At 39.1% G+C, this 20,462-nt stretch overlaps 1 protein-coding gene across 1 annotated transcript; it reads right to left on the bottom strand.

Annotated features, from left to right (window-relative positions):
* Positions 1 to 4,448: 4,448 nt before the first annotated feature.
* Positions 4,449 to 20,462, bottom strand: exosc10 (exosome component 10). Its single transcript, XM_050063942.1, has 25 exons — positions 20,306 to 20,462; positions 18,418 to 18,554; positions 17,498 to 17,621; positions 17,308 to 17,412; positions 16,960 to 17,119; positions 16,755 to 16,863; positions 16,595 to 16,670; positions 16,404 to 16,514; positions 14,732 to 14,875; positions 13,702 to 13,892; positions 13,371 to 13,527; positions 13,037 to 13,185; positions 12,792 to 12,842; positions 12,154 to 12,265; positions 11,973 to 12,020; positions 11,787 to 11,862; positions 10,276 to 10,385; positions 10,092 to 10,184; positions 9,941 to 10,009; positions 9,742 to 9,847; positions 9,589 to 9,662; positions 5,120 to 5,300; positions 4,953 to 5,017; positions 4,790 to 4,866; positions 4,449 to 4,699 (listed from the first exon to the last, which is right to left on the bottom strand). The coding sequence occupies exons 1-25, from the start codon at positions 20,420 to 20,422 to the stop codon at positions 4,669 to 4,671; spliced, it is 2,673 nt and encodes an 890-aa protein (XP_049919899.1). The 5' UTR covers positions 20,423 to 20,462; the 3' UTR covers positions 4,449 to 4,668.

The following is a 20,462-nucleotide window of genomic DNA, read 5'->3' as shown; positions in this document are numbered from 1 at the left end:
TCTAAAATGTTAATAAAACAAATCATATTCCTGACATCACAATACTGTGTGAAGTTTAGATTAATGACCACAGACATCTGTCAGTCCTCCTGTCCTGCAACACTACCATTGTGTGTTTGTTAAGTGTTAAGATAGGTGACAGACAAAGCTGAACCGTTAGACTTTAACAGTTGTTGTTTCAGCTTGTTAGTAACAATTTGCTGTTCGCTATGAAGCCTCAGTGCTTGTTTATGACATAATATTAGCAGTGTGAATGAGAGACTGCGGACAGAGCAGACTGAAACATTGCCTTTCGACATTTTTACATGTTGTTGAACATGTGTATTGATAAAATATAGTCTTTGTCCTCGTGGAGGTTTTATTGCACTCACAGTACTTAGCGTAATTGTCTTCCACTTAGGCTAACTTCACTTCTCTGTCTCCACTGCAGCATCTTTACTCCATGTTTGTGTACGTAAATGTGGCGCAGCAGCCAGGACGTACAGACAGCAGGAGGAGCGGCTGCTGCAGCATGACAAGAAGTTCCACCTAAACATAAAATCAGTAAGCTAACAGTTACAGATAAAAGAGCCAGTAACATTGGAGCCTCTCAAAGCTACGGTCATTAATAGTTTAGCGCCGCAGCTCGTTTACTAACGGGATTAAAGCCTTACACATCTGTGGGAAAAAGCCTATATGAAAAGATCGATCGCGGATTAATTGGGTCATTTGAATCGAATGAATCGATTATTTTAACCTTGCCCTAATAAAATAAATATACTAGAAGTTACAGTTACAATTGAGCAACTTGGCAACTTTGTTAATGAGCTTGACTGGCCTGGCCTGCGCAGAGCCCTGACCTCAACCCCTCCCAGCACCTTTGGGATGAACTTGCCCGGCAGTTACAGTTAATTATTACAGTTAGTTTACAGTTTTGTTTAGCACCTTGTTTACCAAATGTTTGTTTACAAAGAGATGGCCTAGAGGCATGGGCTACTCAACAGAAAACGTTATAGCCAGAGGATAAAGTAAACCTACAGTAGCTAGGTCAAACCTGCAAGCCACGAATAATTTCAGTGAAGATCACGACCTGATACCAGTTGATTGTAACAGTAAAGATATGTGATCTTATGGGTAATTGTCAGACTTATCACTCTTTTGTAGAGTCGTGGTGTTAAAGGAAGAACAGTGGTTGCAGTCTGGTACAAAACATGACAATATGTCCCTAAAGTGGCTCAGTAAATGTGAAATTTCATCAACACTTCCCTGACAACTTGGCAAACTCTAACTGCTAATAGGATCGTATGACAGAAAAGCAACTGCTAAGTTACTATGTAAGCTGACAGCTGTTCCTGTACTCATTCACAGGCTAGCTGTGCTCCTTATGACAAGCTGACTCAGCATAAATCAAACCAGAAATGTACATGGGCAATTCTGACTGGTGTCTTACTCCGATTTACGCTGCTATATTCCACAAAATACATAACATTTTATAAAGGTCTTGCCTGGTAGAGAAACACTTACATCTATGCAGTGTTTCACTTTATTGTAGACCTTCATCAGAGCATACATGATGTCTGATGCTATGCTGATGTTTCCAGCACCTTCCCAAGACCAAGCTGGGTGGAGCAGTGGTTATTCTGCATCATAAAGGTCTCGCCTAAAAGTGCCTCATTCACAGTTTTGTTCCAACATTAAATGTTGTTTGTTTGTTTACACAAGGCGGGCCCCATGTGTAGCCAAATGTTGAATAACAGAGAACCCATCACCTATATCCAGAGGCCTTTATCTGGAGGATAATGTAAACCAATTTGTCAGGGTAAGCCAAGAAGAGTTTTAGTGACTGTAGTGGTAAAGAAATGTGATCTTAAAGGATAACTGTCCGACTAACCACTCTTTCATAGAGTCACTGGTGTAAAATGAAGAGTAGTGAAAACATTATCATTACTGGTGCAGGAGCATTCCAATCTCTGTCAGTGTGCACATGAACTGGCACTAGTTATTGCTATTGCCAGAGTCAGCGACAACCAGAAAGCCTAAGTCAGACTGACACAGTCTTCAGGTTTACTGTGCAAAAAACAGCTGTTGATTCACTTGGATGATTCAGTTTCCACAGTGTAGCTTGTGGTGAGCTCTCTTTAGTCAACTCAAAGTCAAGAGTGAACTTTCAATCTCAACTTTAAAGCCAACATGGACAGTAAGTATTTAACCCTTTTTAAACCTGGATCAACATCTGTTTTCTTGTACTGTGTTCAGATGACTTCATAAACATTTCAACTGTCAAAACCTGCAAAAAAAATTGGGGTGACTTCTATAGAAAACATGGGGAAAAGGCAATGAACATAGTTAGAGAGGTGTTATTAGAAAAGTATCAAAAACAAACAAAACACAGGAGATGTCAAGTTTTACATATATATTTAAAATTGTGTTACAGAAAATAGATATATTTATTATTTATTTCATTTTTAGCAATCTCTTTCAGGTAATTTTGTGTGGTTTTTTTTACTTATCTTTTTTACTTATTTTTTAGGTACGTTTCTTGTTTGTTTTTGTTTTTTAATTTTTCTTTTTGGCTTATTTGGGGGTATTTTCTTAGTTACTAGAGTTACTAGAGTTACAACTTTTTAATATCTTTCTAATTTGGGCCATTTCATACATTTCTCAATGCCTTCTTTCCATGTTTTTGAAAAAATAAATAAATAAATCAAGCCAATTCGCTCAGGTTTCAAAGGGTTAAAGTGGCTCAGCATGGCATGGGAAACTCCAACTGCTTAAGAAGATAGCTGGATATGGCCAACGCTCCTGAAAAATGACAAAAAGCTTTGTGGTGAGTTTTTTAATTTTGTTTTGGTCATTTATAGGCTAGCTGTGCTCTCTCTTTATGACAAACCCACTTAATCCAGAAAGTCACATAGCAAATTCTGAATAGTGTCTCACAGAGGACGGATCACACACAGTTAATAAAATATACATCATTTTATTAACACAGATAACAGAACATTATATCCAGAAGATTAAGTAATCCTAAAGCTTTTAGTTTGTTGTTAATGAGCCTAACTGGCCTAGATAGAGCCCTGATCTCAGCCCCACCCAACACATTTGGGATGAACTAGAACACCAACCGTGAAGCAGACCTTATCATCCAACATCAGTGCCTGACTTAATGACTTTCTAATGCTCTGCTCCCCCCTGAGGAGTGAAAGCAGTTGGTGGAATAATTCATGTTCATTCATTCATTCAACTTGACTAAAAGTAGCAGTACTGCTTTGTGAATCGCTTTTTGCGTCTGGAACCTCCCGTCTACAACAGGCTTGAGACGCGTGCTTGTTGAGGACTTGGCTCAGATTCCACTAGAGAGGCCCCTAGCAATACTGCTCTGTAAAATTACAAAAAAATAAAAGTCTTATATTCAAGTATTGACCGCCTTTCAAAGTTATATAATTACATCCAACATATACATCCATCATTGGAATATTATCACTGATGCTTTCACACTTAAGCATTGTAATATGTTACAGACGGTGAATGTGCAGCACATTTGAACTACTTTATATACTGCTGAATAGTTTGATATAGCATGGTATCAAATTTTATGAATTGACCATGTTTTCTTTTTAAAAATCCTAATCTGTTAAGTAACTAATTACTCCGTCAGATAAATTAGTGGAGAAAAAAGTATCATAGTTCCCTTTGAAATGTAGTGAAGTAAAGTATTTAGAGGCATAATATGTAATACTCAAAAGAAAAAACAAACTCAAAATTGAACTTGTAATGTGACATTCAGCAATTAGGTGTGTATTGGTCACTAGTCTACATACTTTTGGCAATATGACGCCAGTTTTGGTAGTAGGGTGCCTTTCTGATTATATTTGTATCGTGGATCATCAAGGGGGTCATTACACTTTACCTGCTTGTAAAACTAACTGGTATTCCCACTGCAATTGGTCCTTTAAATTCTCTGTGAATTTTTGTTTTTGTTTTTTTTGTTTCTTTTATCAATAATCAGCCTATTACTCATTATTTATAGATTCCCTTATTCCACTGAACTCCTTGGCATTTTTTTTAATCCGTTTTGTATTTATTTCTCATCTATTTATGTGTGTACATGTTACTGTACGTTATAGTATGTGTACAAGGCAAGCTGCTCAAACAAATTGCCACAATTGATGGGATTGATAAAGTTGTCTGAATCTGAATCTGGAAAAAGAGTCATCACCAATTTCTTGAGTTTTGGAAGCCAAAATAAACAGTCATTCCAAAAACGCCTTATGCCTGTACATTTTTTGACATTGTGAGTTTGGATATGCTGAGTTTGAGTTTCCCTGCTGGAATGCCACTTCCATTGCCTTACCTTTAAAGTTAGTATCAGTGATGATAGTTCAGAAGAAAGGTCTGATTAATGATACCACTCCAACAAAATGAAAACATATTTATTTTAGTTCGATTTTAAAAAAATGTAGACAAGAACCTTTTCCTCTAAAATCATCTTTAATAAGGAGGTCTGTGCTTCCACATATTTACAGGGTACACTGTTCCACAGATGGAAGAAAATACACTTTGAAATCCATTAAATATTGAAATACTGAATTTCACTTGCAAGAATGAAAAAACTGGAACATTGTTTCTGCAGGAGGAAAAAAAAGGCAGTTTTAAAATACATGTAAGATAGAAAATAGCATCGAAGACAGTTTATCTTTTGGGCCAGTTGTGCCGGAATCCTCTGTAAAGAAGAAAAAGACAGCGTGGTTAACGTACTGCAATGTTTGAATCTACATAGGCAAAGAAACTACTGTTTATTGTGCGTGTTTACCGATCGGATTTTCCAGCCATGTACGACATGCTGCGGTTTCCAGCTGCAAAATTGGATTTTTGTCCCTTGGGAGTTTTCTGTTGGATAAAAGATTTAAATTTGTCATTCACTTTTAAAATACATATTGTTACATCAACAACAACATTAATTTGCAAACAAATACCCTCTTCTTGTTGTCATGGGATTGCCGGTTTGGATCAAACTGTGTGTTGTCCTTTGCTTTAGTGCCTGTAAAAACAAAAGGAGTGAATTCATTTTTATAATGTACAACAACAGTAACTGAATGAGAAGTAATGATGTGATGTTAATTAAAAAATCGCGTATTCATACCAGCAAAGACTTTGAGGTCTGACTGACTGTAGTCGAAGGGCTTGAAGGTGTCTTGGGGAGGCGGTTCTGTCTTCTGGGGCTTCTCTTCAGATTTCATCAGCTTCTTAGATGGTTTAGGAGTCGACTCTCCGGCTTCACTGGCCTCACGCTCTCTTTTCTTTCCCCCGCCTTTTGCAAATTCCTAATGAAATAGGTGAGCAACATTATACTCTGCACACCACTTCGAATAAACATTTAATGAATGTGTTCTTAAATGCATGTGTTTTGTTAAACTAAGATAACGCAGTGTAAGGTGACAGTTTTGTTATGAAAGTGATTTTAACAGCTGCAACTATTTGTAATATTTTAATATTCTGAGGTCTGTTTATTCATGGTGAACCATTAAACTGCACATAAGAACACACATCAAGTTGATCTTTAAGGAATTAAAGGGAATACGGGCAGCATGTCACAAAGCTTGTATAATCATGTTTTCACCATCTTAGACATACTTCAAAAATACAACCCATTTTAACTTTTAAAGACACAGAAATTTAACACGCCTTCATCTCTTCACGCCTGGATTACTGCAGATCTATTAATCGACCCCAGAAAGTACTGAGTTCAGCTGCCAGGCTTTTAATGAGAACCATGAGACATGATCACATCACTCCAGTTTTAGCGTCTTTACTCTGGCTCCCAGTATGTTCTAGAATAGTTTTTTAGATTTCATTGATTAATTTTGAGGCTCTTCATGGTGTCTTCTACACCAGCTATAGCTCTGACCTTTTAGTACCGTACATGCCAGGACGTACTTTGAGGTCCACGGGCAGAGGTCTTTTGTCTGTTCCAAAGGGCCAGCTGAAAACTAAAGGGGTGTTTGCTGTCAGGGCCCCGAGGGTCTAGACTGTCTGCCTGAGGAAATTGTGTCGGCCGAGTCAAGGATCTCTTTTAAGTCTCTTTTTAAAAGACGCTTTTATCGGACAGCCTTTCCTGATTTTACTTGAGTTTTAAGTTCTTTTGGACTGTGTTTTATTTCCTCAGTTTTAAATACTTAAGTGTTTTATCAGCTCCTTTAAAAGTTGTTATCATGTGTTGTCTGATTATTATTATAGATTATTATAAAGAGATCGATAATAACTGACATAGTTTGTTAAACATATTTTGTTTTCCTTTGCTGCATACTTGCCAGATATATTTCTTTGTACCCTAAAAGCTCAGAGTAAAGTGAAACACTGCATAGATGTAAGTGTGTGGAAATCTTTTCTACCACTTTGAAATCTACACAACAATTTCATCCTATACGGGCTTCTGATTGAAAGAATTATACTGCAGTGACCTTCTTAATACAGCATTAAATTGACTCATTATTAGTGATGAAACAGTTTGAAGTTGAAAAACCAGCTTTTGCTGCCATCTACAGGTTGAAATTGTCCCTTTGCTTCACGCTCTGCAGCATTAAGTTGTTGTCTCTGTTAATTGAATCCATCAGAGATCACTGTGTGGTGTCCTCAGACATGCAGAAACGATTTAACTTTCTAACCTGTAAGAATCAGTGACACGATACTCTTCTGCCAAAAAAGATGTGAAATCAGCCTTCAAGATGACACTGAGGTTACATCTCTGCAATGTATTATCAAGCTAAAACAAGGTGGCTGCTTGGGGTGAAGAAGAAACACCACAACATCATTACATTATAGCAGAGGACGATACAGTAACTTAAAGCAATTTAATTTTATGCTAGTTGGTACGTTTTTAAACATTTAACTCTGTTAAGTTAAATTGAAATGTTGAGTTCTACAGTTGTAATTATCCAGCCAGCAGGTTAGTGGCTGAAGCTGCAGCCTCATATCTCAGAATCTACCATTAATCTATACATGTTTAAACAAAGACCCTGCTTCCCTCTGTTTGCACAAGCTAGCATCATCTCTTATTTAAATCCACAAAGACAGTTTTTTGTAAAGGCTGGGTAAGTCACAAGTCCTTATTGGCTGTGAGTGTCCAAGGACAGAGGGATGTCATGCTGTAAGGTTTTCTAAAGCTCACTGTGGTTTGTGACATTGGACATTATAGATCAAGTTGAATTTGAATTGAAATTACTATTTATACAGCCCTTTGGGGCAAGCTTTGTGATTGGGCAACACTTGACTTGACTAATCTGTAAAGCACTTTATGCAACGTATGCAATGTGCTTTACAAATAAATGTGCTTTGCCTTTGCCTTACAATCTGGTGTTAAAACTATCGATTTAATGATGCATATACTGAAACAGTTTCAGTACTTACTTCCTGCAGTGGGGATACATCTGTATCAGTTCTGCTCTCTGTTACTGTTGATATCGAATATAGTCAAGGTTTCCCATACATTTATTTATTTGTGGCGGCCCACCCTGACAACAACATCTGCCAACACATTCTGATTTTCTGTTTTTTTTGGGACTGACTGTTCATTAGGAGCACAGTTGGAATACATATATATGCCTGTCTGAAACAGGGGTCAGCAATCTCTACTATCCATTTCTGACCAAAAATAATACAATACTTCAAAAATATTCTGGCGCTGCAAAACATATTTGAGCCTTATAGGGGAAAGTAAAACAACTATAATGTATAAATTAGCCAATCAACATTTCTTAAAGGTCTAAATGAGCATTCATTAATATGTTTTACCACAAGGTGGCAACTCTGCAGTGGGATACTTATGATCATTTGGTAGTTTAACTGCAGAGTTCACTGTGAAAGCGACGAATCTTTGCACATTATTAAGTTTTCTATTTTCCCTCAAGGCTTGGAATCCATAGCCAGCCCAGTTAGACTCAAGACTCATCACTGCTACTGAGGTTTGGCAAAATTTAGAGAAACTGCGTGAGGCGGGAAATATATGATGCACAGTTTAGGTGTTAAAACATTTTTTGTATAGGGTACATATTTATACAACTGGAGAAAGTAAGAAATTCTTTTCTCGCAAAAACCTCAGAATTTAGATAGTAAATGATTCAAAGGGACACACACACACACACACACACACACACACACACACACACACAAAATCAGACGGTTCGCTAAGATTTGGTGCTAAAAACATCCCTGTGTTTATCATCCTTATTTATAAGTCTGATTAAAGGATGTCAATGATTTGTATTTACATCAGTTAGTTTTAATCAGCATGTTTAATTTGACCTGTTGAGTGAAGGTAATTATAGTGCCAAATCATAGCATAAGTTATCTCAAGACACTTCTCATACAGAGAATGTCTAGAGCATACCGTTTAATTTACAGAGACCCAACAACTCCACCACGAGCGAGCACTTGGCGACAGCAATGAAGAAAAACTTCTCTTTAATAGGCAGAGACCTCTAACAGAAGCAGGGTCTAGGTGGGCGGCCATCTGCCATGACCGGTGAGGTTGACAGTTAATTATTTTTTTGATGCAACCGTTCATGAACTGGGCGCAGGCGAAAGAGCAAACCAGTGATGCTGGAGCTCATTATATCAATCCTAAAATCAGTGCAGTCGAAGCTTTGAAAAGCTGGAAAGCTTTCTTTCAAACTGAAATTTGACAAGAAAACTTCACTGCCAAAGTGCCGGCTGAAACTGACAGTTAGCCAGCAGAGCCAATATTTGCCTGCAGTTGGCAGACTGACGAGTGTTACTTTCAAGTGCTGCTGCCAACACTTCTGACTGTAATACATGCCACCAGACGGTGCCAGCGTGCTTATCTGAAGCTGCCGTTTCAGCTTAAAACAAACTTTTCACTTAAGCCATCATCACACAATGGATTGCTGGGATGCACACTGTGACTGGGTGCACTCGTGACTGGTGGCTCAAAGCTCCCACGGTGAAAGGCAGAGGGGAAGTGGTGCCACCAGCAGGGTCAGCGGTGAGACTCAAACGGGGGTGACTGTTCGTCCTGTTCCCTTGCACCAAGGACAGGAGACAAAGTACAGAGACTCTTGTCTAATGGAGCATTTAAAATGGAGAGGAAAGACCATATGGCGGTAGGAGCGTGTAGGGGAGGGTGCCAGGCAATACCCCAGACAGACGGAGCGAACAGGAAGTGGGCTCTTGGGCAAAAAGTAGCTATTGTTGTTCCCCAGGAGGGAAGAAAATCATTTGATGAGCGGAGGATTCGTCTCTAATGCTGCAATCCCACGCCGTGTGTTCTTCTTCCCCAGGCACATCATGTGACAGATATAAATATTAAAAGGCCGCTGACATGCCGGCGCTACAGACTGGCAGCAGTGGTTCGCTCGCTTGTGAGTCACCATATTTATGTGCAGAAATAACAGCCATGTCTCCAGAAAATGGGGGCATTGCAGAGGGTTAAACTGCCTATTACAGTGATGTCTTTAATATGCTGTGCCAGGCTCTTGGGTGAATATAACACTCATGTTTTTTATGGATATGTACCTTCCCAACAGGGACAAGCTGACAGAGTGCAAACCGAAGTGGCGCAGAGGAAATGGAAGGACAGGAGAGCGAATGACTCACCGCTGCTTGCTGGCGAACGGTGGCGACATTCTGGAGAGACTCCTGGTAGCTCTGCTTAGCCTTGATTCTTTCCTCTGTGGAAATCAACGGTAAAATACAATAAGGGACGCTCCTTTAAAAAGTGTGCATATGGAGAAAGCTCGACCCCATTACCTGCCACTTTCTTTGCGTGTTCCCTTGCTTCGTCCTTGGCTTTCCTCTTGGCCTCCAGCTCCTTCTGTTGCTGTTCAATACTCTGCAGTTTCCATTTTTTACTAATCTGTAGATTTGAGATTGTACAGCTATCAACATTCAAATGTGTAGTTCAAAGGAAGACACAAATAAGTCTGGATGTGGAGGAATATGTGATTACCTCAAATATTTTTGAAGACGGGTCAAACTTGGCATTCTTGCTGATGTGCACATCACTGATGGGTAAGTACTGAAATCACAAGGAAGATCTTTAAACACTGTGTCTGGTTAAATCAAACAATACTACGGGTTAACCACTGGTTATCTCTTACCATTCTGAAAGGGTTTTCAAAAGACTCGATGATACGTCTGGCTTTCGTTTGGGCCACAGAGAGGGACTCTGGGTCAGTCCCTGCTACCAGCTCCTTCAAAAAGGATGCAGAATTCTCACATTAGATATCACAATTGCATTTGAATCTACCAGCTGAATAAAGGAAAGTGAAATGTGATATCTACCTCGAACAGCGTGACTTTGGGTGCTGCCACAAGACCACTTGTTTTCTGTACATCAACATCCATTCTGTGATCATCCTCTGAGAAGAGCACCCCTTGTTTGACAGGCAGCTCTGGGAAAAAAAGTTGTTTGAGGCCTTATGGGGTAAATATTACATCACCTAATAGGGCTGCAACGGAATGAGATTTACACAATATGAAAGCCAAATTATAATAAAAAAAATATATGTGAACCACATACAAAAATAGCATGTCACTGTAATATGTTATTTAAACTCACTCACTCACTCACTAGTTCTCCAGCAACACACAGAGAGACACAGAGCTGCTCCTCTGTTTAATCTGTCTGTTAGTCTACAGTGTGACATCGGTCTATATGTTGCATGTGCTACGGTAAATCAGTCTGTGAGATGAAATGACCGCAGCACATGTACAGTGCTGTGCTGTCAGTTTGTGTGTGAGGTGGATCATAATGCATCGCCGTTCTTCTTGGTAGTTGTAGTTTATTTCGTGACATTGAGACAGCACCTGGATGCAGGCGACAGATCTGTTAAAAAAATGCAGCGACAACACAGACGTTTCATCTCTAGTGTCACGTTTGATGCTCTGTGCATAAATAAGATTAATAACCTACATAAATAGAAAGATTTAAATCATTTTCCAGCACTAGATTCATTTGAAAGGCCATGGAAAATGACTTTATAACTCCCCTCACAAAGATTTTAATTGTTTCAAACTACAATAGATTTAGACCTGCTTGATACTTTTAAACTCATGTTATTGTTTTGTGTCCTGTGCTGCAAACCTTTAAACCTCTGTAGCTCCAGTGCTACAGTATGTGCAAAACGTTCATGTACAGCCCTGCTATCTATTTTACCTAATTAATCATTTACATATTGTGCAACTGTATATTTTCAAACAGGAAAAAAATCCATGTCTTTGCATTTTATTCTAATCACAGTCTGTTTTTATAAAAGTGCTTGTGACATCTCAAATGTGGCTTTGACTTGAAACTCAAAACATGTAGAGCATTTCATAGAAAATACGCCAATCAGCCTGAAAATAGCGAGATATTAATTTTTGTCCATATCGCCCTTCCCTAATGCAGATGAATGTGGAAAACAATTTTGATAGCGAATTTTCCTCTCAAGGTTTAAACGTTCACACATTTTTTCATTAGGAAGTTATAAAAAGTACATGTGCAGAGTCATGGTGTTCTCAAAGAGATTTTGGGATATCTTAAGTTAATTTCGGACTGCTGATTTTAATTTCTTTTTAGGTGCAGGATGGAGATTGGTGCTATCAGCCTCACTTCTATTGGACATTTTCTTACTGCATGTGTGTGTGGCACAAGTTGACGAGTCTGACAGGCAGTCGAGGAGAAAAGGAGATGCACACACACAGGTGAAAGCAGTATATGAGACAATCTACATGGTATGATAACCATTCATTTTCATACCATGATATACTCTGAAACAGGTATCACCTGGATAATGCACATATATAAAGCTTACCATCTGGAGAGAAGTGGGGGAGATCACTCTCAGAGACCCTGGATGTATCATGAGGACCAAACAACGTGACTTCTGGCTGGAAAATTAAACAAGATTACATTTTATTCATCACAGTCACGGTTCCTTCGGCAATTACTGAATGCAAAAACAAAAAATTCCATCCAGTTTAATCAGTTTCTAACCAACCTTTTTAATGGGTGTGAGTCCTTTGTTCTTCTGAGCTGCAATCTCAGCCTGTGTGAAGTGTAGAAAACATTACAATCTTTGATTGATTCAGGTACTTTCACAGACAAATGATTCAGCAACACAAACATTGAAATTACACCAACAAAACACATTCCCACTGCCGCCACCCATCATTTCTCACCTTAAGGAGAGGCATTTCTCTGGCTTGCTGCACTAACAAATGGAGCTCATTGACCTGCTGTCTCACCAGCGGGGGGACGGGGTTACAGCAGGCAATGATGCCCTGAGGCTCTCTGAGTAGGTAAAGACAAAATACTATGTTGGAGGTTATGAATAAAAACACTAAGCTCTCAGGAACTAACGGGAGGGAACAAGTAACACTGAGAATGAATCAAAATTTAAAGGGAGAGTTCAACCCTGAACCAAAATACACATTTTTCCTCTTACCTGTAGTCTACTTAACAATCTAGATTGGCGGGTATAGTTTGGTAGAAATAAAATAGTTCCAACATGCTCACACAAAGGTCTGTGAATTATCTTGAGTAACCAGGTCATGATTTCTGCAAAGACATTGTTGCTGACTTATTCAAATGTATTTTTGGTGCTTTTTTTTTTTTTTTTGCACCACAAGGTGAGTTCCACCTAGTTCTTTTACGTTAGAGAAAAGGCAAACATCTCTACGATTGATACCTTCAACACTTGGCAACTACCACCAAAACGATCTAGACTGATAAATAGCACCACAGGTAAGATGAAAAATAGTTTGTTTTTTATTTGGGGGTGAACCGTCCCTTTAAGTGGGAAATCTAATCAACTTACTTTGGCAGCTCCTCAGAAATCTTGATCATCATGTGCGTGGGCAGGACGTATCTAAACACACAAACAACACTACATTAAAACAGGTCGTCACAGATGTCGAAAGACCATGAATGATTCTAAAAGCAGAGAGAGATTGTCGCAAAAAATGTGGGTTGCAAAAATCTGGCCGGGCACAAACTATAAATAGGAAAACAGCTCTAGCAGATTTCCAGAACAGTGAGTCCATCCATTTCCAAACAGCCTACCCGGTGCTTTCATCTTCCTGCCTGGCCAGCTTGTCCCTCCAGGCAAACAGCAGTCTGAAGGCAGTGAGCTGCTGGGTGTTAAAAGACCTTTTCTGCTTCCTCTGCAGCTCAAAATATGACTCCTCTGTGAATATAGGCTTCACATATTTCTGTGTGGAAGGAAGTCGTGACAAATGTCAGGAAATGCAGGAAATTATGGGGTGGAAATTCTAAAATATGACAGCAATAAAAAAAGTGCAACTATTGGATAGAGAATAGTGGAACAGGAGTATAGAAGCTGGTCTTTAAGTGTTAATTTAATCCTAATGGTGTATGAAGTGAGGTTGGTGCTCACCTTCAGAGAAACGTCTTTGCTCCTGTTCCAGACACTCTGCAGCAGGCCAGGCTGCCCGTGGTTATAGTCCAACAGCTGCACCCTCACACAGTCGTAGATGTAAAGAAGGTAGTGGGTGTCTGCCCGGGCGTACTCCACCATCTCACTTGGCAAAGGGCTAAAGGGCAAAGTCATGGAACATGTTGTCTAAGATAATAATATATATTTTTAAGTGCAAACATTCTGACATTCACAATGGTTTTTCCAGTAAAGAGATTAGGACTCTAACCCTCAGGTAAACCTAAACAATAACTATAAAAACAGGCATCAAAAGGCCCTGTCATCTCCATACCGAACCCTCCAGTCAGCCAGCTGGTAGCGTTTGTCCGAGTCCACGTTACAGAAGTGTCTGAGCAGGTGGTCAAGGGAATGTCTGGCCATGTTCAGAGCTCGGCTGGCCTGATGCGTGTCAAAAAGGTTGACGACATACACGCCAAAGTCTCTCTGGAGCCAGTCCATGTCAGAGTCAGCGCCGTGAAATACCTGAGAACAGGAGAGAAAGCACAGCTGAAGCCTCTTTGGAGCGGTACCAACTTATTTTGAAAAAAAATTATTTGAACCCAAAGTATTAAAAGCTGAGGACGCACCGTGTGACATTTTTATGTTTGGATATTTTTTTTCGCAGATCCCTCAGCAGTTCAAGCCCACGCAACACACGTTTTCACAGGTATCCTACGGTGTGTGAGTCACGGTTGCTCCCACACACCGCAGGATGTCCGCCAACTTTGTCAAACATGTTTGAAAACTTTGGGGCGCTGAGACACCTCAAAGAAATTTAGGCTGCGACGCTTTTCAAATAAAATCTTTTTAAACTCAACACACTACACTGGTGGAGTTTCTCCTCTTCGGGTTGCCATCTCATTTCAATAGGAGATGATTAGATGGTTCAGATGCAACCACTTCATAAGCCATCTTCAATTTCATCTGCTTAAAAAAATTGTTTCCTTGATGCCTTTTTAAAGCCATTTTAATTGCTGAGATTTGGCAATGCAATGACAGAGCTAGACACAGCTTTATAACGCAGAACAAGTGGTCAGACAACCAGACAGGTTCTCTTTAAATACCCACAGCTTAATTACCTAAACCACTTATTTGTCAGGAAAACTCAAAGTGAAACCAGCAGCAATATGTTCTAACTGTCCACTGCATCATAAAACCACCAGCAGGTAGCTCTGTGGGATGTAAAAACAGCCACACAGAACTTTTTGCTGTTCATTTTGAAAACAAAGCTAACTGGACATGTAATCTCATCTCCCCTTTAAACAGTTAAAAGTCATAGAATAGGATGCAGGAACAAATGATTTGTGGAGCGGTTCTCTTACCTTGACAATAGCTGGGTCAGTGAATGCCTCGTTGAGGATGTACATCTCGCTGCGGAGCTCAATGGTGTCGATGATGAAGTCCTCCTCTCTGGTGGAGATCTGCATCAGACAGGTGAGGCCGAGGAAACTCCTGTAGGAGTGGTGCTGCGATGAGAACAGAGTGTTAATAAAACTATCTGTTGCTCGGCTGTTTAACAGGATCACATTACATGTTATAGGCATATATGATAATTGTGCCCACTCCCTGTCCGTCCCTGACAGGGTGTCTGTGAGTATCAGACACTTAATGTTTTTTTAGGTTCCTTTCAATATAATTTAAAACCAAACTTCAGACTTATAAATACTACAGTCAACAGTCTTTATTTCAGAGACTTCAGATTCTCACTATTTATAGCATTAATATTTTTTAAATATGTGTTTTTATTTACAAAATAATTTTAAGTGAAGGGAATATTCCTGAGCAGTTCACAATGTATTTTACAGCTAATTCACAGTTACATTCATATTAACTCGTAAATCATCAGATCTTCATCTTCCTAAATTTCTGACGTATAGAAGTCAATTTTCAATAAGATTTAGGGGAACTAAACTATAGAATGATTTTTTCCACCTGGTAAAAACCCGTATGTCTATAAAGTGTTACAAAAGATACCTAAAAACATTTAACTGCTGTTTTGTAATGGTTGCAATCAAACATGTTTTGCGATGCTAGATAGAAAGAGACATAGAGAAAGATACAGAGAATATAAAACAGGTTTTTTTCTTTTTACAAGAGTCCTTTTGAGGGCAAAACCAACTCCTGAAGTACCTCTTTGTATCATTGATTCCCTGATTTTAGGTTTTATAGATTCTTTTATTGCTGGTTATTATTGTGTTTTTTATTCAATATATCTCCTAATTGTGTTTCTCTCTTTCTTATCCAGCCTTTTATTCATTTATTTGTATCACTTATACCATGTGCAATACCTGATACTGCGCAATATGGGACACTGCAAAACATAACTACCTCGTGTACACTTACCTTCGCTGCCTGTAACTGGCCCAAAACATCACTTACAAAGTTCCTTCAGGACAATAAAGTATATCTTATCTTATCTTATTAGTAGTTTCTTATCATTTGTTTTATTTGATGTATTTTCTTTATCTTTCTGTACTTTTGAGTCCTTAATAACTTTGTGAAATTATTTTTTGGCAGAGGCTTTAAATGAGCCCTCTGGGCTGTTTGCCTCTCCCTGCACTGTATTTCATTATTCATTTTTCTTGTCTTTTTGTGTTTTAATTGTGCAAAAAAACCCAAAACAACGACTATAAACTATGCAGTCCTGTGCAGAGGTAGGTTTCATGTAGGAATACGATCATTAGATTGATTTAGGTTTATATACATTTTGCAAGTAGCTTATGAAGTAAAAAGACAGTGTTAGGTTCATTTGCAGGTTTAAAGAACTGTTAAATCAAGAATTCGGACTTTCACACAGAGGAGCTTGACTCATTTTGACAAAATTAAAGGAAGGGTAAATAAGGTAAAAAGTTGTGGCAATAAAGACCTCAAAATCCAAATTAAATACGATTTAATGACTTCTAAGGCCTAATATTTACTTAATTGCATTTCAAACATTTAAGACTTTTTTAAGGGCTGGCAGACACCGTGCAACAACTTTTTCTAATCCCCTACCTCGAGGTCCACTGCAAATTCAGATAATTTGCACAGCTTCTCATTCAGAGCCACCAGACCCTCCAGCGTGTCAATGAAGGTGCACGTGGTCTCAGCCATCGCTTTGTACATCTAAAAAGAATTCACAAATGATGGATTTAGTAAAAGCCTCAACAATAAGAGGATCACATTATAGCATATCTATAACTTACCTGTGGTTCTGGCTTGGACAGAAGGCTTTCTGGTATTGTAAGATGATCCAGTTCATATTGGTATGGATGTGCAAACCTGCATGGATCAGAATCATAAATTTAGATGGGCGATGAGAAACAGGAAAAGACAAAGCATGTTAATATAAGGGATAAGTCTTACATGTCTTCAACATGTTCCTGAGTTCTCTGCTGGTGAATGAAGTCAGCCAGGGCGGCCGGGACATCAAGGTCCTCAGGTCTCTGTTTACGGATTTGTTTGTTGGTGAAATCTGTGATTGAAGAGCAAGAGAGCAAACAGGTTACAAATGTTAATGAGTTTATGAAAACAAAAGATAAAAAGAACACAGGAGTGAAAAGTATCTTACAAGATGGAAGAGGCTTTATTGCATTGGGCTTGATGAAGATCTTGGGAATAAATGGTGTGTTGCTGTTGTCAACTTTCTCCTTGAATTTCAGCTGAGGCCTCGCAACATTCTTGGCGTGGAGCAGTCGGAACGTCTCAGAACGACTGCCAGAGCCCGGACCCTGAGCAGTAAGAGCATTGTTTACCAAAAGGTGTAAAGCAACGGTATGAATATTCATCAAGCGTTCAAAAATAATGTTCTAGTGCTTTAAGTGCTTGAACGCCAGGACTGGCACATTATGTCTAAGCTTGAACGTATCCCAAAAAACTGGCATCTGCAGTATAAGAGCTGAGAGGTTAATTAGCCAACCGTGCGATTCCAGCTGGAGACGACAATCTTGGGAGGCTGAAACCCTGCAGGCATGACAGGCTGCTGGCTCCTGTTCACCCCATCAGCTTCGTCAAGAAGAATCCCCTGGAAATCAGAAACAGGAGCTCAGTTGGTTTGCACAGACTTTTTAATGAAGAAATATGTACAACGCCGAAGCTATAGGTCGTACCACTCTTTCGAGGATGACGTCATTTGAGTCCACAACCAGGTCGAACCTCTCCTCAACCTCCGTTATCTTGTTCCTGTCCCTCGTGTGAGATCTGCAGCCGTGGTGCTGCATTAACTGACTCATGCTGACACAGGGACACAGTGAAAAGAATTTAACTGTCTTATTGGGAAACAAGAAGTGGTAGGTTACTCAGCAAACCCAGTCTTCTGTTTGCATGTCTAAGGCTCAGTCAGACTTTTTCCCAGTTAAGCACTCCTCACTCTCAGCATTGATACAAGACGTGATGTCATTGGTCTGACAAATATAACCAGGAAATATTGAGGGAAGCCATCACTGATTGTAAAGAGTGATGTTGCAGTGTGTAGACTATTGCACACACCGGGATGATATGACATCACTAGAAGTAATTTTCCCCACCATTTTCAATGGCAACATATCAAAACAACACTGTTTCTCTTGACCAGCTGTCCAAATTCTCATGTTTACATTCAACAAATGTGAACTTTGACCTGCAAATGTACTGGAAGTCCACAGCTCCGGCTACAAGAGTAAATGCATTCCTGAATTTGTTAGTTGCATAATGGGCTTTAAAGGTTTAGTGTGTAGGATTTCAGGGCATCTATAGGCAGAAACTGTATAATATTCATAATTCTGTTTTTATTAATTTACCATCACCTGAAATTGAGTCTACTGTGTTGTTTCTACAGTAGCCCAGAATGGAAAAACCAAAGCTCTAGATAGGGCCATTCTTATTTTTGTGTTCTCCTACATGCTTGGCACACAGAATACAATTCAGTTCTGCAACACTACTAAACCTTTAAGGTAGTTAACAGAGATGCTGAGTGAACATTGGCAGAAACAGGTGAAAGTGTCTGGCTGAGCCAAAACTTGGATGAAGCAACAACAAGCTATAAATTCACCAGTGCAAAAGCTTATCTCCTTGACTTTCACAAAACTCCTGGAAGCCCGGGAAGCTCCGATAGAAATCATATTCATCTCCACTTTGAGGCAAGCTGGCAGACGCTTTGGTGGCGGATAATACAGCACCCAGTCCATACTGCAGAGAGACAGACCAAACTGTTAGTCGGTACTCATATGATAAAACATAGTAAATTAAAGTAAAATGTATGGAAGGTGAACACTGAAATGTGATGTTTATATTAAGGCTGGGCAATTTACCCATATTATGCTAGAAATCATCTTAGATTTTGGATGTCGCAGAACTGCAAGTGTTGTCTTCTCTGGTTTTTAAAGGCTGCATTACAGTAAAGGGATGAAATTTTTTGAACTTACCAGACTGTTCTAGCTTTTCTATTATTTAATTTTACCCATTTAGTCATTGTATCCACGTCACCGATATATATTTAAAAAGATGTAATTGTGTAAACATTTTGTACATGCACCAACACTGAACCCTACAATATAATTGTTCTATTGATGTTGAAGAATTTGGTCAAAAATATTGTTATAATTGATTTTCTCCATATCGCCCAGCCCTCGTTTATATTGCGTTTTACTTTAATGCCTAACAACAATAAAGTAATTCTTATACAGAGAGACCTGGTAGTTTTATATTTGAACTTACATGAATGCAGTGTTTAGATGCTTAGTTGATATTTAACCAGTGGAATTTGTTTGAACACCTTCAAAAAAAGGCTCAAGACCTGGTTTTTGGACAATCAGACGCAAACATTTCTAGTCAACACAGTGTATTGCTCACAGAAACACTGTTGTTGTCATTTCTAGCTCACATGCTGCTAACTTGCTTTACATCCTTGCCTGTTGCCAGGCAGCCAACTCTGCATGGGTATGTATGAAATATCTATTTTATTAACAGCATGGCTAACTTTCTGTCTCATGACTTGTGTGTCAGTGTATATGACTAGTGTGATTTATCTGTTTTTACTCTCTATTGCTGCTTTGCATGTCTGCATGTCTTGCTAATCTGTGTGCTGGTGCATCATGTTGCTTATGTGTCTGTTTGTGCTAACATGCTGTTTGTTGTTGTTGTGTTATTGTATTGTACTGATGCTCTGCTGGTGCTTGTTGCTTTGCATGGCTACCTTGACAATTTCCAATTACTGCAGTTAATGCTGTCTTCATGCCGTCCTATGAATTTTATCCTTTAATTGGTTTCGTAACATCGTGACAAAGGACTGCAGTTGAAAATTAGCCAGTTGGCTAACACTGTCACATTTACAGAAATGTTTATTAATGTGCGTTGTACTTATAAATAAAATAAAACACATGAAATAAATGAGAGAAAATGTGTCTATAATATTTTTGATAATGACCTATATGAGCTATTTATCTTTAAAAATTACAGACAGCTTCTCAAAGTTGTATATTTGCTTGCTTCTCTCCCTTTAACAGCTATCACTTTAGCTAGCTAAGTTAATTAGCTCTGACCTCAGGCATAAACCCAAACTAGTCCCAAGAGAGCTAATTTAAACCAGCAATTTGGTACGTGTTGATACTTTTGTCGAAATCTTTCACAGATAATTTGGTGTCATGTGGAGATTTACTGGCAGCACTACAGGAAACATTTTGAAACATTTACTCTGAGACAGGCATATATTTTGGCTAATTAGCGCATTAAACAAGCTCAACTCTCGACTTATACCTTACCATTTACATTTAATATAAAGATAAACACCTAGTCAGAGCTTGTGTCAACACTTAGCTGTGCATGTTTTCAACTCATAACGTGACTCCAGCTCATACCCAACAACCACATCCACGTTTCCCCCCTGGCTGCCTGCTAGCCTCAACTCAAAACTCTGCGTCCTGCCTGGTTAGCTCACTTACTTTAACGAAAGCATCCGCGTCTTTAAACCCGGGACACAAGTCGCTTTTTTCTTCGTCGTCTGAATTTGTGTCTTGAGGGCCACTGTTTGTGGAAGTATTACTCTTTGAAGAATCCATCCTCTAATCTGCTGCTGTGTACATGTGAGTTGCAGGAAGC

Source organism: Epinephelus moara, chromosome 16 (assembly GCF_006386435.1).
Source record: "Epinephelus moara isolate mb chromosome 16, YSFRI_EMoa_1.0, whole genome shotgun sequence".
NCBI lineage: Eukaryota > Metazoa > Chordata > Actinopteri > Perciformes > Serranidae > Epinephelus > Epinephelus moara.
Note: the sequence above shows the minus strand (reverse complement) of the source record. Positions and strands in the feature narration are given on the sequence as shown.